This window comes from Podarcis pityusensis (assembly GCF_964106645.2).
Source record: "Podarcis pityusensis genome assembly, chromosome: 7".
NCBI lineage: Eukaryota > Metazoa > Chordata > Lepidosauria > Squamata > Lacertidae > Podarcis > Podarcis pityusensis.
The window spans coordinates 83,929,680-83,947,218 of NC_138031.1; the positions used below are offsets into that span (position 1 = coordinate 83,929,680).

The 17,539-nt window shown below is 46.1% G+C and overlaps 1 protein-coding gene across 1 annotated transcript in view; it reads left to right on the forward strand.

Annotated features, from left to right (window-relative positions):
* Positions 1-3,997: 3,997 nt before the first annotated feature.
* TNFSF11 (TNF superfamily member 11) overlaps positions 3,998-17,539 on the forward strand; it is a gene marked incomplete at its 5' end in the record, with an annotated part of 38,126 nt that continues 24,584 nt past the window's right edge. Inside the window, one exon of the mRNA XM_081015005.1 lies at positions 3,998-4,213. Within this exon, the coding sequence (XP_080871131.1) occupies positions 3,998-4,213 (216 nt within the window). The remainder of the gene's footprint in view (positions 4,214-17,539) is intronic.

A 17,539-nucleotide genomic window follows, 5' to 3' on the forward strand; every position in this document is an offset into this window, starting at 1 on the left:
GGGGTAGAAGGGAGAGGAGAATGTTAGCCGCTTTGAGACTCCTTAGGGTAGTGATAAAGCGGGATATCAAATCCAAACTCTTCTTCTCTTCTTCACAGCCAAGCTAAAATATCATGAAAAGTTCTGCCATAAAAGCAGCAGCAGTGTTACACCATTAATTCCTGATTGTAGGTAGGCATTCATGCTAATATATCAGGGCTGCCATACACCCGGAATTTCCCTGACATACCCGGGATTTGGCCCTTGTAAACAGCATCTAGGTGAAAATTGCTTAAATGTGCATGAAAATCCGGACATGAAAATGTCGGAAGTGAATATTTTGGCAAATTTACTTAGAAATAGCTCAAAACTTCTTTTTTTTATGATTTTGCAAAAAACAAAACAAAACAAAAAGACTCAATAACTTTGGCCCAAAATTTATAAAGCTTGACAACTTTTGGGTCTACCCTATAATATATAAAAGAACAAAGGTGTTTTCTGGCATTTTGGTTCCTGAGACAGAACATCAGAGGACTCTGACCCACTGCCTCTGATGAACATGAAATACTGTCCACCGAGAAGTTCTCCTGCACAATCTTCGTGAAATGAACATGAGCCGGTGAAACAGCACTGCTCAGCTCTCGCAGAGCTCCTTCTGTTTCAGTGGCGCTTATGTAGGAGAACTTCCTAGCAGATCATCCCTCCTGGCTCAAGTCTTTGTTTCCACCCTTCTACCCATAATGGAATCCCAAATCCCTATTTGTGGCAGATTCATCTTTGAAAACATGTGTTACAGGATCACTGCAGCAAATAATGAGTCCCAGAGCTCCCCGTGGCTCAGCTCTAAGCCTGTTTTGGACGTCAGTGATCAGATGTGAGGCATACTGAATAATTTTCACTTTGGTCAAAAACTAAACAAAACCAACAGCAACATTCTTTTTATGTCGAGGAAGGGAAAGGTCAGACATGTGTGTATAAAGATACCAGATAAAAACTTCAGAAACAACACTTATTAATTCCTTGTTTTGGCCTTGTACATAGCATTTCAATGCCAGGTACAGTGGTACCTCGGGTTAAGAACTTAATTCGTTCTGGAGGTCCGTTCTTAACCTGAAACTGTTCTTAACCTGAGGTACCACTTTAGCTAATGGGGCCTCCTGCTGCTGCCGCGCAATTTCTGTTCTCATCCTGAAGCAAAGTTCTTAACCTGAGGTACTATTTCTGGGTTAGCGGAGTCTGTAACCTGAAGCGTCTGTAACCTGAAGCGTCTGTAACCCGAGGTACCACTGTACTGAGGAGGAGTTTATTTCATGTATTTCTTAAAAAGTGATTTCTGTGCCTTCCTTCACCAAGAATGGCAACAAAATAAGGCAATATAAAACACAAAAAACAGAAACATTAAAATCATTATGAATAAATCACATACTTAGCCACACATTAAACCTCGCTTTGCAGCCCTCACCCAATAAGACAAAGCTATTGCGAAGTATGGAACTAAGTGTGAGTTTGCACAATTAAAGACCTACATGGAGGTTGCTTTCCTCATCTGTATCCCATGTGGGTCTTTGAATGTTTGTGCTGAGCTCCATGTGGGGAAAATAAACTGTTGTCTTGAAAGTCTTCTCACAGGGTTATGCCTTTGAGGCTTCCTGTGTGGTTGCTGGTTTGTGTATCAGAAGTGCAGCCCAGTCCCACAGAAATGGAAAGGGTTTTCCCTACCTACAATGGAGAAGGCAGGCCTGGGCGTTTTGCGTGGCGCTCGGCTTGTTTCTTCAAATGGATGGTGCTTTGTCAAATGTTCTGCTGATCCCACAGACAACACCATAGCACCATGGAAAGTGAGAGATTTCAAGCAACACAGCATGTTTCCAAAACAGAGAAGAGCAGAGATGCAGTTTGATTCCCGCCATGTTTACCTGGGTGTAAGTCCTGCCAACTTTAATGATAAATATATATGTGCAAATTTTGCAAACTTGTCCAAGGCTCTTTTGCTTGCCCATGAGACACACCCACCGCAGGCAACCTTGCCAGAAATAAGATGTGGTCTTTCTCCTAATTTCACCAGGTACCCAGGACAACCTTTGGCTAATTAAACCATCTATGGCCTTTTAAGCTCTCTCTCTCTCTCTCTCTCTCTCTCTGTGTGTGTGTGCACAGTAGGGGTTTATTTTTTGTTTTTGTTTTTATGTTACGTACTTCTGCGTTTTCATGTCATCCTTGAATGAATGGTGGTGTATAAATTAATAAATAGTAATAATAATGTAGAGCAGCAGAGTGGTCTTTTACCTTTTATTTGGAAGAAATTGTTTCATTTAACTGGGTGGTGCTGTGGGTTAAACCACAGAGCCTAGGACTTGCTGATCAGAAGGTCGGCGGTTCGAATCCCCGCGACGGGGTGAGCTCCCGTTGCTCGGTCCCTGCTCCTGCCAACCTAGCAGTTTGAAAGCATGTCAAAGTGCAAGTAGATAAATAGGTACTGCTCCAGCGGGAAGGTAAACGGCATTTTCCGTGCGCTGCTCTGGTTCGCCAGAAGCGGCTTAGTCATGCTGGCCACATGACCCGGAAGCTGTACGCCGGCTCCCTCAGCCAATAAAGCGAGATGAGCGCCGCAACCCCAGAGTCGATCATGACTGGTCCCTTTACCTTTAATTGTTTCATTTAGAAATGGTGGAGTCCCATACATTTTATAGCGTCTTAGGGTGCAAAAATAGGACATCAGAATGTGACCATTGCTGACAATAAAGGTTCTGTTACATTCCCAAGACCCTCCTCCCCTTCGGTTGGTGGTCCTCTGAGGTGCGGTAGGGGGGCCAACACGCAGCCGGGTTCTACGGAAGTTTCTTTGGATGTGGTTCCTACTGAGTGCGATGGGATTTAAATTTAGGATTACTGCTTCGAACCAACCACGCGGATGCAAGGAAGGAAGAGCGAAAGAGCATAGTCTAATCCAAACAGAAATAGGAGTGCAATGGCTTTATCAAGACCCAGGTGAAAGACTTCTGGGAAAAGATATATAACGAATTGAAAAAAATGTTGAAATATACATTTATAAAGAAACCAGAGGCTGTGGAATTGCCCAAGAAAGATGTTAAATTATTTTTGTATGCCACAACCGCTGCTCGTATTTTGTTAGCTAAAAAGTGGAAAACCCAAGAATTACCAACGATAGAAGAATGGCAGATGAAGATGATGGATTTTTTGGAGCTAGCCGACCTAACCAGAAGAGTCCGCGACCAGAAGGAGGAGGAGTATCAGGAAGAGTGGAATAAATTTAATGATTACCTTACTTAGTTAAACATGTTAAGTTAAACTAACTGAAAACAGCTTGCAGATACTTAATTGTCTTAGGATTTTATTTATGTTAAGTGATGAATTAATAGGTTTAATTTCATAATGTGAAGATCTAAGGATGCTAATGTTTAAGTTAAATTATTTTAAGAACTGTGATTTAGAAAACCGTTAAAAGGACATGCAATGAAATTCAACCAAGGGGAAGCGAGGAAGTCACTTAACAATGTTAATAAGTGTAATTTTCAATAAGGCTATGGTTTATGTTTGCTTGTCTTATGTGTTTGTTTGTTTATAATGTGAAAACCAATTAAAAAAATTTGGAAAAAAAATTAAAACGAGCGGGCTGGATTTTGGCTTCCACACAAGCCCCCTCCCCCGTTCCAAGTGAAAGGAGAAAAGTGAAAGCGGGGGGGAGGGAAAAGGGGAACCTCTCCCCACCCCCAAGGCGATTCTGAAGTTCTCCAGCCGGGCGCAGGAGCGGATGATCCGCTACAGCGTTGCTGCTGCAGCTGCTGCTCCTCGACGGCTCTCCCCCGGGGTTGCGCAGCGTCCACTACAAGCAGCCGTCGGCTTTTCCGCCTCCTGGCCGGGCTTCCTCGGCGCGCTGCCCTCCCTGCCCGTCGGGGCGGAGCCGGTCCCGGCTGGGCGTCGCCGTCGGGCGAGCCTATAAAGGCCCCGTCGGGCGGCGCTGCGCTCCGGGCGGCAGTTTGGGCGCGAGCGCGCGGAGATGCGGCGCGCCAGCCGAGACTACGCCAAGTACTTGCGCGGCGCCGAGGAGCCGGAGGGCGCCCCGCCGCTGCCTTCCCTGCCCGCGCCGCCTCCGCCGCCCAGCGCGCAGCCCTCCGCCGCGCCCGCCTCGCGCTCGCTGCTGGCCGCGCTGGCGCTGCTGGGCCTCGGCCAGGTGGTCTGCAGCATCGCCCTCTTCCTCTACTTCCGAGCGCAGGTAAGCGGGGCTGCCCGGCCAGGGATGCGCGCGGGCGCCCCGACGGCGCGCGGCTCCCGGTGCGCTGGGCGGTGGCGGCTGCGGGGCTTGAGCGCAGGTCCCAGGGGAAGGCTGACCATCAGCTCAATGGCTTGTTGTTGTTGTTGTTGTTTAGTCGTGTCCGCCTCTTCGTGACCCCATGGACCAGAGCACGCCAGGCACTCCTGTCATAGCTGTCAATATTCTCCCCCTTTTAAGGGAAAGTCCCTTATTCCGAATAGGATTCCTCGCAAGAAAAGGGAAAAATCGACAGCTATGACTCCCGTCTTCCACTGCCTCCCGCAGTTTGGTCAAACTCATGTTCATAGCTTCGAGAACACTGTCCAACCATCTCGTTCTCCGTCGTCCCCTTCTCCTTGTGCCCTCCATCTTTCCCAACATCAGGGTCTTTTCCAGGGAGTCTTCTCTTCTCATGAGGTGGCCAAAGTATTGGAGCCTCAGCTTCAGGATCTGTCCTTCCAGTGAGCACTCAAGGCTGATTTCCTTCAGAATGGAGAGGTTTGATCTTCTTGCAGTCCATGGGACTCTCAAGAGTCTCCTCCAGCACCACAATTCAAAAGCATCAATTCTTCCGCGATCAGCCTTCTTTATGGTCCAGCTCTCACTTCCATACATCACTACTGGGAAAACCATAGCTTTAACTGCACGGACCTTTGTTGGCAGGTGATGTCTCTGCTTTTTAAGATGCTATCTAGGTTTGTCATTGCTTTTCTCCCAAAAAGCAGGCAAGGTCAATGGCTAGCTTGGGCCAAAAGGGGCTGATGCGCCGTTGGGTTTGTGTGTGTGTTTATAAACCCTCTGAAAATCACATGTAGCTTTTTATTTTTAACAAAACGTTAAAATTCACTGCTTGTTGAATAGCGCCTGTTTAACTGGAACGAGGATGAGGTTGGTTTCAGGCAACGTTACTCTGTGGTTGTGGCTGCTGTCGAACTTGAAGGTGACAAGTTCAAGCTTAATATTTCATAGAATTGTAGAATTGGAAAGGACCAGAAGATCATCTAGTCCATGGGTAGGCAAACTAAGGCCCAGGGGCCGGGGCTGGCCCAATCGCCTTCTCAATCTGGCCCGTGGACGGTCCAGGAATCAGCATGTTTTTACATGAGTAGAATGTGTCCTTTTATTTAAAATGCATCTCTGAGTTATTTGCTGGGACTGCCTGGTGTTTTTACATGGTAGAATGTGTGCTTCTATTTAAAATGCATCTCTGGATTATTTGTGGGGCATAGGAATTCGTTCTTTCCCCCACCTTCAAAATATAGTCCGGCCTCCCACAAGGTCTGAGGGACAGTGGACCGGCCCCCTGCTGAAAAAGTTTGCTGACCCCTGATCTAGTCCAGTCCCCAGCAATGCAGAAATTAAAGCTGTCCCATAAGGGGATCAAACCTGCAGCCTTGGCGTTATCAGCACTGGGCTCTAACCAACGGAGCTTAAAAAGATGCATCCAACCCACAATTTCACAGCTTTCCATTAAGTCGGGAAAGGGCAGAGGGAAGAAGGAGCTGCTTTTTATCCTTCTGCGACAGAGAGCTTTAGGATGCCCCATGCATGGAACTTCAGCTTTGATTTTTCTGATCAGTTTGGTAACTCATGATTAGAAACTGGAAGGGGATAATGGCTGCCATACAGTTGGAAGCGAGTTGCTTAGATGTTTTGGAAACTGGAAAGACAGAGATGTAAATGTCTCATGGAAAAATAATAACCTGGTGATTGCTGGTGAACCTTAGCACTGAAACCGTGTGGCTGTCAACTCAAGCTCAAGGTAGCAATCCACTTTAATACAATTGTGATTGGTTACTGTGGGGCTGGGATTGTGCCCAGACATGGATCTAGTAACTTTCTTAATGCAGAGAGAAAGCCAGCTGAAACTGATTCTTATTGCATTCACTTTGGGAAAGAGATGGATTTTTATGACTGGTATCTGTTAAACATTTTTTTATCTCTTAATCCTGGGAAAAGAATAGATACTGCTGAATAGATTCAAGAAGAGGGGTTCCAGAAATGCCTTATTTCATCTCTGAAGGAGAGAACCTCACACCACAGAAATCTAGAAAATAAAGAGGGGTTTGTTGTGGGCAGCACAAATATATCTGCATTGCCGGGGTAGAGGAAGCTGCTTGTAGCATCGGCTTTCTGGTGGTTTATGCTGTGGTGCTGAAAAGATTTTTCTTTCTTTCTTGGAAATTACCCTGTGCCTTGGTTGAGTTCGCTTTTTTTGTTGTTTTGGCTTAGCGTTCTGAAATTTCTCAAAGGAAGTTAGAGGCTGATGTTTGCTCTTATCTCCCCAGAGGTAGAAGCAAATTCTGGTTTTGGGTTTCTCTTTTCTTCCTGATGAACGAAACATTTCTTAGTAGTGCAAGGCAGTAATGCTGGACTGTAGAAACGTTTGTACAAATGTTATAGAATAAATGCAAGGGAGATTTCCCCCTTGGGATGTTAAACAGCTTGCCTTACAACAAGACAAAATGCATAAATATTGGGATTCCACCCAGGTGGCTCCTTTTAAGCTTCAAATAACCACTCCAATCCAGGATGCGACCATTCTGCTGAAGCTAGGTAGTCTGGGTCTGGTCAGTACCTGGATATTTCAAGGAAAGCACCTTGAGCTTCATGATGGAAGGAGCTCAAGAGGGGTGTACATGCCTCTTCTCCCCATTTCACCCTCACAACAACCATGTGAGGTAGGTTAGACTTAGGGATTGTGGCCCTAGATTGCCCAGTGAGCTTCGAACCCTGCTTTCCCAGGTCCTAGTCCAACACTTTAACCATTATGCCAGGCTAGCTCTTGTATATCTTGGGTAGTCATCTGTTAGCTCATGTAAATCACTTCACTGAAACTTGCGGTCTTCACAGATGCGTCAATATCTTAAATGAAAAGTCCGTCCCCCGTGCAGTATTGGATTTCTGAGGATGATAATGTTGACTGTCTGTGCAACTGCATAGAACAGACCAGTGAGATGTATTAAGGAAGTAACCTGATGCCCCATCTGACTCAGTGGGGTTTACTTTTGAGTAAGGCTTCCCTTTATCTGCCATGCTTCGGATTGGGCTGCAAGTATTTCTTAATCTGCTACAGCTTCCATTCACAAAACCCCTTTTAAGCCGCCAAGTGTACAATTCCACCAGTGTCAGCTGTGCCATATACATTGCATCTAGATTAACTGGCGGCCGCAAACCCAGGGAGTCAACATCTGGGTCCTGGAAAGACAGTTCAGTTGGGTAAGACAGCCTTGTGAATGCGGAATTGTCAAGTAGGTAATATTTTCTCATTGACAAAAAGCATTTGATAACTTAAAGTTGGAGTCTTTTCCTTTGGGCTTTCATTTAGTGCCTCGGAACACGTGCAAACTGAACACCTGGTGTCACTGCGTTGCTGTAGCCCATGTGGTGCCGGCTGATCATTTTGGATGATGGCATTTCTAACTCCAGGCTGGCCGAAGCTGATGGCAGCTTTTGTCCAAAATATCTGCAGGGCATCATGCGAGCTCCCTCTTCTGCAGCCCGTTGGTTTTAATCCACAACTCTGCACATCGGGACGCGGGTGGCGCTGTGGGTTAAACCACAGAGCCTAGGACTTGCCGATCAGAAGGTCGGCGGTTCGAATCCCCGTGACGGGGTGAGCTCCCATTGCTTGGTCCCTGCTCCTGCTAACCTAGCAGTTTGAAAGCACGTCAAAGTGCAAGTAGATAAATAGGTACCACTCTGGCAGGAAGGTAAATGGCGTTTCCGTGCGCTGCTCTGGTTCCCCAGAAGTGGTTTAGTCATGCTGGCCACATGACCCGGAAGCTGTACCCTGGCTTCCTCAGCCAATTAAGCGAGATGAGCGCCGCAACCCCAGAGTCGGACACGACTGGACCTAATGGTCAGGGGTCCCTTTACCTTTACCTGCCCATCAGCATTCTCCAGCTTCGTGCCCACAGACATTTGGGCCGCAACTTCCATCCTTGCTGATCCTTGGCCACACTCACTGGGGTGAAGGGAGCTGCAGTCTAATAAATATCAGGAGTATTTGCAGAGCTCGAGGCAAATCACTCTCTGTTGCTTTTGTTCCCCCCTACCCCCTCCTCCTCTTCTGGGGGATGGTGGCAGCACCCCCACCTGCCTTCTAGGCTTGTTTGGGCTGTTGCAACAGTGAAGATATTTCCCATTTTTTTTCTTTTGCAGGAGCACTGCCTCCAGGGTTCTCCCTCTCCTCCTCCTTCCTTACCTTGCTTTATGAAGAAAGGGGGTGGAAAGCCTGTCTGGGTGGCCAGGAAGTGTCCTGGCTGTCCTGGCAGTGCCTCCCCCCACCCCACATGCAAGGTTTGGGATGCTTGTCCTGATTCCCTAAGTGTCCTTGGGACAGTCCTGGGTACCAGTGTTTGGGGAAGGATGAGGTTCCGAGGTTCATATCTGATTAATTAAAACAACAACAACCCTATTTCTGAGGTGTGACTCTTTTTTCACCAGGACATTAAAATTGCAGATTTGGGTTTGAATCTGGTTCAGTTCACCGGTGCTTTTTAAAAACTCTGACCTTAAGCACTGACCTTAAAAAATGGTTTGTTTACTGGTGCGTCGGAATAATTTCAGATGGGTTAATACCGGCCTGAACGAGCTACGTAAAGATGAGCCACCAGACGTGAGTTGTGGCCTGGGCACTGTTTGCAGTGCCTTGTCTGTCTGGGCAGTTCTTGGCAGCTAGCCAAAGCAGACCGCTAGCCGAGTGCCTGGTTGGCTCAGCAGGTCAAAAGTTGTGCAAACTTGGCTTAAACACAGAGGTCTTGCCATTGGAATGCAAAGTTCATACAGTGAACAATATTGTAACTTGGAGAAACGCTATCTGCGTTCCGTAATTTTATAGCTCTGTCTGTCATATTTGTCCACTAGAGCACAGAATGAATTTCTTTCTACATGATAGAAAAAGAGGTTGAGCTCAAATCACGTTTTTATTCGTTTTGGCTCTCCTAGCATCAAATAACAGCCAACAAACCATTTATGCTAGTCTGTAGCACAGCCACATACAGAACCCCATGTGCTGTTAGGGTCGCCCCATCTCATAAAAATAGGGAACCAAGAAAGGAAGAGAGTGGCTGGTGGGAGAGACCTTTGTGAACCTTGTTCTGCAGATAAGCAAGAGTCTGAGTCTTTTAAGTTGCCTCCCTAAGCATAGTTTAACTTCTGGAAGCCAAAGATGACCAACCAGCTTAGATGGCTTTACAGAAGATTAGAATCACCTGTGGTAGATTCATGCTCCATTAATGTCAACCGTATTTGAATGAAATATCCATGTTAAATGTATAAACAACAAGAGAAAGAAAGAAAGAAAAAGAAATTACTCATGTTAAGAGGCAAATGATGATGATGATTTTATTTTATTACTCACTTTTCATCCTAAGGTCCTGATGTGGGTTGCAACCACAAGACAACATCAAAAACAGCTAAAAGATTTCGTAGCAGTAATATACACTTTGGACGTTCATACTTGGAAGAAGTTGAATATGGACCATTTAACTGCCATTGCTGATCGCTTTTACCAGACCTCCAGGGGAATGTCAGCACTGGGTTTAACCGGGGCAGAGTCCACAGGTGGCTGTTGGAAATAGTGTGCTAGAATGGAAGGACCCTGGCTTGACCTGGCAAGGCAGTTCTTAGGCTTTTATTTTCACTTTGTCTGAGATGAGGCACACTGATAAAATATCTAGGTCAGGCGTCCCGAAACTTGGCCCTCCAGCTGTTTTGGGACTACAGTTCCCATCATCCCTGTTAGCTAGGAATGATGGGAGTTGTAGTCCCAAAACAGCTGGAGGGCCGAGTTTGGGGATACCTGATCTAGGTAGAGACCTGAGTCCTGCCTTTACCACATCTCTCTTGGTTCTTGGAAATTTGCATACTAATTCAAATTCACTGTCTGAACTAGCCAGACATTTACTCAGTTCTTCATTTGGAGTAGAATTCTTGAGAAACTTCAGATTGGTCCACAGAGTCATTAGATTTTAGATTTTAACGATCTCTGTCCTCATCTGAGAGAGGCAGTATGTACAGGAGATGTGAGAACCAATACTCCAAATCCACTGTCCTTGTCCTGCTGCAAGGATGGGAATTTGTCATGCTCTTAAACATTCTGCTCATTTTTAGGTCCAAGCTGAAGGACTAGTGGCAAGGACTAGGGGCAGAGGGGATGAGACCGACGATAAGATTCCTGTCTTCAAGTGTCATCCAATGTGTCACTTAAGAATGGAAGGAAAGAAGGGAGTTGTTTTGGCACAGAGATGCTACCCATCAGTTTATGTGCATATTTCAATGTTTGTGCAGTTTAATGCTTCCTTCCATGTTAAATACGACTTGCTGAAGTATCCGTGATTCTTGTATCTTTGTCGTCAGTGTCTGGTCCCCAAAAGTATACTGCATCTGAATTTATAAAGCATTTTGTTAACAGCTGCCTATCATTGTGACTTGTGCTCCATCATGTATGTTCCAGAAATCTAGAAAGCAACACAAGCTTGAAAACTCCAGGAGTTTCAGAAAACAACTGTAGTGTGGCAAGGCTACATGTGAACAGCATCTCTTGAACAGCCAAAATAATCTCCCTTCTCCATTTGGCAGCACTTAGATCAGGGGTCAGCAACCTTTTTCAGCCATGGGCCGGTCCACCGTCCCTCAGACCATGTGGGGGGGCCATACTATATTTTTGGGGGGGGGGAAATGAACAAATTCCTGTGCCCCACAAATAACCCAGAGGTGCCTTTTAAATAAAAGCACACATTCTACTCATGTAAAAACAAGCTGATTCTCGGACCGTCCACGGGCTGGATTGAGAAGGCGATTGGGCCACATCTGGCCCCTGGGCCTTAGGTTGCCTACCCCTGACTTAGATGCTGGCCCCGAAGCCCATTCAGAATATGTAGCCTTTTTCTGCCACCTCCACCACAGCTGCCTCAAGTTTAGCAACTTTTATCTGTTTCTCGTGTTTTCTTTCATGTTTGATGCATTTTTCTTAATTTCACCAGTTGCCCAGTCTTTTGCAGGTTCTTACTATGGTTCAAATCCCCGCGACGGGGAGAGCTCCCGTTGTTCGGTCCCTGCTCCTGCCAACCTAGCAGTTCGAAAGCACGTCAAAGTGCAAGTAGATAAATAGGTACCGTTCCGGCGGGAAGGTAAACGGCGTTTCCAAGCGCTGCTTTGGTTTGCCAGAAGTGGCTTAGTCATGCTGGCCACATGACCCAGAAGCTATACGCTGGCTCCCTCGGCCAGTAAAGCGAGATGAGTGCCGCAACCCCAGAGTCGGTCATGACTGGACCTAATGGTCAGGGGTCCCTTTACCTTTACCTTTACTATGGTTCAAGTACAGAATATAAAATGTATTTGCCACCTGTTAGCCACCAAAACTTTCTGACATGCTTTTAACAACATACAACACTACATCTTTGGCTTTTGCTAATTATAATATTGATTATGATTGTTCACCTTTGGTTCAGCAACTCCCCCCTTTTGCTATATTCCCTGTTTCCCAGTCTGCGGAAAGTTTACACACGCGACCTTAAACTGGTTGATGAAGTTTGGTAGCTAGCAAGCAACTCGTAAATCTTAATAAAATTATCATGAACATTCCTTGTCTTGCTGAAGTTGTTTGCTAGATTGTGTTGCACAGATTTGTAGGCACATTTGCGGTGGCATCACTCACACGTCCCTCTGTTGCTGTCGCCTCCTGCCTGCCTGCCCATGCTGGGCTTCCGTCCAAAATGGCTTCATATGGATCTAGTAGATCTGATTTTAAGAGTTTGAGCCACAACCCTCCCCACTTTTTCCAGCTTGCTGTGGCTAGTTTAAAGCCCTTCCCTGAGCCAGCTGCAAAGTTGGTGATATTTTTTGAATGTATTGTTGTTGTTGTTTAGTTGTTTAGTCGTGTCCGACTCTTCATGACCCCATGAACCAGAGCACGCCAGGCACTCCTGTCTTCCACTGCCTCCCGCAGTTTGGTCAAACTCATGTTTGTAGCTTCGAGAACACTGTCCAACCCTCTCGTCCTCTGTCGTCCCCTTCTCCTTGTGCCCTCCATCTTTCCCAACATCAGGGTCTTTTCCAGGGAGTCTTCTCTTCTCATGAGGTGGCCAACGTATTGGAGCCTCAGCTTCAGGACCTGCCCTTCCAGTGAGCACTCAGGGCTGATTTCCTTCAGAATGGAGAGGTTTGATCTTCTTGCAGTCCATGGGACTCTCAAGAGTCTCCTCCAGCACCACAATTCAAAAGCATCAATTCTTCCGCGATCAGCCTTCTTTATGGTCCAGCTCTCACTTCCATACATCACTACTGGGAAAACCATAGCTTTAACTGCACGGACCTTTGTTGGCAGGTGATGTCTCTGCTTTTTAAGATGCTATCTAGGTTTGTCATTGCTTTTCTCCCAAAAAGCAGGCAAGGTCAATGGCTAGCTTGGGCCAAAAGGGGCTGATGCGCCGTTGGGTTTGTGTGTGTGTTTATAAACCCTCTGAAAATCACATGTAGCTTTTTATTTTTAACAAAACGTTAAAATTCACTGCTTGTTGAATAGCGCCTGTTTAACTGGAACGAGGATGAGGTTGGTTTCAGGCAACGTTACTCTGTGGTTGTGGCTGCTGTCGAACTTGAAGGTGACAAGTTCAAGCTTAATATTTCATAGAATTGTAGAATTGGAAAGGACCAGAAGATCATCTAGTCCATGGGTAGGCAAACTAAGGCCCAGGGGCCGGGGCTGGCCCAATCGCCTTCTCAATCTGGCCCGTGGACGGTCCAGGAATCAGCATGTTTTTACATGAGTAGAATGTGTCCTTTTATTTAAAATGCATCTCTGAGTTATTTGCTGGGACTGCCTGGTGTTTTTACATGGTAGAATGTGTGCTTCTATTTAAAATGCATCTCTGGATTATTTGTGGGGCATAGGAATTCGTTCTTTCCCCCACCTTCAAAATATAGTCCGGCCTCCCACAAGGTCTGAGGGACAGTGGACCGGCCCCCTGCTGAAAAAGTTTGCTGACCCCTGATCTAGTCCAGTCCCCAGCAATGCAGAAATTAAAGCTGTCCCATAAGGGGATCAAACCTGCAGCCTTGGCGTTATCAGCACTGGGCTCTAACCAACGGAGCTTAAAAAGATGCATCCAACCCACAATTTCACAGCTTTCCATTAAGTCGGGAAAGGGCAGAGGGAAGAAGGAGCTGCTTTTTATCCTTCTGCGACAGAGAGCTTTAGGATGCCCCATGCATGGAACTTCAGCTTTGATTTTTCTGATCAGTTTGGTAACTCATGATTAGAAACTGGAAGGGGATAATGGCTGCCATACAGTTGGAAGCGAGTTGCTTAGATGTTTTGGAAACTGGAAAGACAGAGATGTAAATGTCTCATGGAAAAATAATAACCTGGTGATTGCTGGTGAACCTTAGCACTGAAACCGTGTGGCTGTCAACTCAAGCTCAAGGTAGCAATCCACTTTAATACAATTGTGATTGGTTACTGTGGGGCTGGGATTGTGCCCAGACATGGATCTAGTAACTTTCTTAATGCAGAGAGAAAGCCAGCTGAAACTGATTCTTATTGCATTCACTTTGGGAAAGAGATGGATTTTTATGACTGGTATCTGTTAAACATTTTTTTATCTCTTAATCCTGGGAAAAGAATAGATACTGCTGAATAGATTCAAGAAGAGGGGTTCCAGAAATGCCTTATTTCATCTCTGAAGGAGAGAACCTCACACCACAGAAATCTAGAAAATAAAGAGGGGTTTGTTGTGGGCAGCACAAATATATCTGCATTGCCGGGGTAGAGGAAGCTGCTTGTAGCATCGGCTTTCTGGTGGTTTATGCTGTGGTGCTGAAAAGATTTTTCTTTCTTTCTTGGAAATTACCCTGTGCCTTGGTTGAGTTCGCTTTTTTTGTTGTTTTGGCTTAGCGTTCTGAAATTTCTCAAAGGAAGTTAGAGGCTGATGTTTGCTCTTATCTCCCCAGAGGTAGAAGCAAATTCTGGTTTTGGGTTTCTCTTTTCTTCCTGATGAACGAAACATTTCTTAGTAGTGCAAGGCAGTAATGCTGGACTGTAGAAACGTTTGTACAAATGTTATAGAATAAATGCAAGGGAGATTTCCCCCTTGGGATGTTAAACAGCTTGCCTTACAACAAGACAAAATGCATAAATATTGGGATTCCACCCAGGTGGCTCCTTTTAAGCTTCAAATAACCACTCCAATCCAGGATGCGACCATTCTGCTGAAGCTAGGTAGTCTGGGTCTGGTCAGTACCTGGATATTTCAAGGAAAGCACCTTGAGCTTCATGATGGAAGGAGCTCAAGAGGGGTGTACATGCCTCTTCTCCCCATTTCACCCTCACAACAACCATGTGAGGTAGGTTAGACTTAGGGATTGTGGCCCTAGATTGCCCAGTGAGCTTCGAACCCTGCTTTCCCAGGTCCTAGTCCAACACTTTAACCATTATGCCAGGCTAGCTCTTGTATATCTTGGGTAGTCATCTGTTAGCTCATGTAAATCACTTCACTGAAACTTGCGGTCTTCACAGATGCGTCAATATCTTAAATGAAAAGTCCGTCCCCCGTGCAGTATTGGATTTCTGAGGATGATAATGTTGACTGTCTGTGCAACTGCATAGAACAGACCAGTGAGATGTATTAAGGAAGTAACCTGATGCCCCATCTGACTCAGTGGGGTTTACTTTTGAGTAAGGCTTCCCTTTATCTGCCATGCTTCGGATTGGGCTGCAAGTATTTCTTAATCTGCTACAGCTTCCATTCACAAAACCCCTTTTAAGCCGCCAAGTGTACAATTCCACCAGTGTCAGCTGTGCCATATACATTGCATCTAGATTAACTGGCGGCCGCAAACCCAGGGAGTCAACATCTGGGTCCTGGAAAGACAGTTCAGTTGGGTAAGACAGCCTTGTGAATGCGGAATTGTCAAGTAGGTAATATTTTCTCATTGACAAAAAGCATTTGATAACTTAAAGTTGGAGTCTTTTCCTTTGGGCTTTCATTTAGTGCCTCGGAACACGTGCAAACTGAACACCTGGTGTCACTGCGTTGCTGTAGCCCATGTGGTGCCGGCTGATCATTTTGGATGATGGCATTTCTAACTCCAGGCTGGCCGAAGCTGATGGCAGCTTTTGTCCAAAATATCTGCAGGGCATCATGCGAGCTCCCTCTTCTGCAGCCCGTTGGTTTTAATCCACAACTCTGCACATCGGGACGCGGGTGGCGCTGTGGGTTAAACCACAGAGCCTAGGACTTGCCGATCAGAAGGTCGGCGGTTCGAATCCCCGTGACGGGGTGAGCTCCCATTGCTTGGTCCCTGCTCCTGCTAACCTAGCAGTTTGAAAGCACGTCAAAGTGCAAGTAGATAAATAGGTACCACTCTGGCAGGAAGGTAAATGGCGTTTCCGTGCGCTGCTCTGGTTCCCCAGAAGTGGTTTAGTCATGCTGGCCACATGACCCGGAAGCTGTACCCTGGCTTCCTCAGCCAATTAAGCGAGATGAGCGCCGCAACCCCAGAGTCGGACACGACTGGACCTAATGGTCAGGGGTCCCTTTACCTTTACCTGCCCATCAGCATTCTCCAGCTTCGTGCCCACAGACATTTGGGCCGCAACTTCCATCCTTGCTGATCCTTGGCCACACTCACTGGGGTGAAGGGAGCTGCAGTCTAATAAATATCAGGAGTATTTGCAGAGCTCGAGGCAAATCACTCTCTGTTGCTTTTGTTCCCCCCTACCCCCTCCTCCTCTTCTGGGGGATGGTGGCAGCACCCCCACCTGCCTTCTAGGCTTGTTTGGGCTGTTGCAACAGTGAAGATATTTCCCATTTTTTTTCTTTTGCAGGAGCACTGCCTCCAGGGTTCTCCCTCTCCTCCTCCTTCCTTACCTTGCTTTATGAAGAAAGGGGGTGGAAAGCCTGTCTGGGTGGCCAGGAAGTGTCCTGGCTGTCCTGGCAGTGCCTCCCCCCACCCCACATGCAAGGTTTGGGATGCTTGTCCTGATTCCCTAAGTGTCCTTGGGACAGTCCTGGGTACCAGTGTTTGGGGAAGGATGAGGTTCCGAGGTTCATATCTGATTAATTAAAACAACAACAACCCTATTTCTGAGGTGTGACTCTTTTTTCACCAGGACATTAAAATTGCAGATTTGGGTTTGAATCTGGTTCAGTTCACCGGTGCTTTTTAAAAACTCTGACCTTAAGCACTGACCTTAAAAAATGGTTTGTTTACTGGTGCGTCGGAATAATTTCAGATGGGTTAATACCGGCCTGAACGAGCTACGTAAAGATGAGCCACCAGACGTGAGTTGTGGCCTGGGCACTGTTTGCAGTGCCTTGTCTGTCTGGGCAGTTCTTGGCAGCTAGCCAAAGCAGACCGCTAGCCGAGTGCCTGGTTGGCTCAGCAGGTCAAAAGTTGTGCAAACTTGGCTTAAACACAGAGGTCTTGCCATTGGAATGCAAAGTTCATACAGTGAACAATATTGTAACTTGGAGAAACGCTATCTGCGTTCCGTAATTTTATAGCTCTGTCTGTCATATTTGTCCACTAGAGCACAGAATGAATTTCTTTCTACATGATAGAAAAAGAGGTTGAGCTCAAATCACGTTTTTATTCGTTTTGGCTCTCCTAGCATCAAATAACAGCCAACAAACCATTTATGCTAGTCTGTAGCACAGCCACATACAGAACCCCATGTGCTGTTAGGGTCGCCCCATCTCATAAAAATAGGGAACCAAGAAAGGAAGAGAGTGGCTGGTGGGAGAGACCTTTGTGAACCTTGTTCTGCAGATAAGCAAGAGTCTGAGTCTTTTAAGTTGCCTCCCTAAGCATAGTTTAACTTCTGGAAGCCAAAGATGACCAACCAGCTTAGATGGCTTTACAGAAGATTAGAATCACCTGTGGTAGATTCATGCTCCATTAATGTCAACCGTATTTGAATGAAATATCCATGTTAAATGTATAAACAACAAGAGAAAGAAAGAAAGAAAAAGAAATTACTCATGTTAAGAGGCAAATGATGATGATGATTTTATTTTATTACTCACTTTTCATCCTAAGGTCCTGATGTGGGTTGCAACCACAAGACAACATCAAAAACAGCTAAAAGATTTCGTAGCAGTAATATACACTTTGGACGTTCATACTTGGAAGAAGTTGAATATGGACCATTTAACTGCCATTGCTGATCGCTTTTACCAGACCTCCAGGGGAATGTCAGCACTGGGTTTAACCGGGGCAGAGTCCACAGGTGGCTGTTGGAAATAGTGTGCTAGAATGGAAGGACCCTGGCTTGACCTG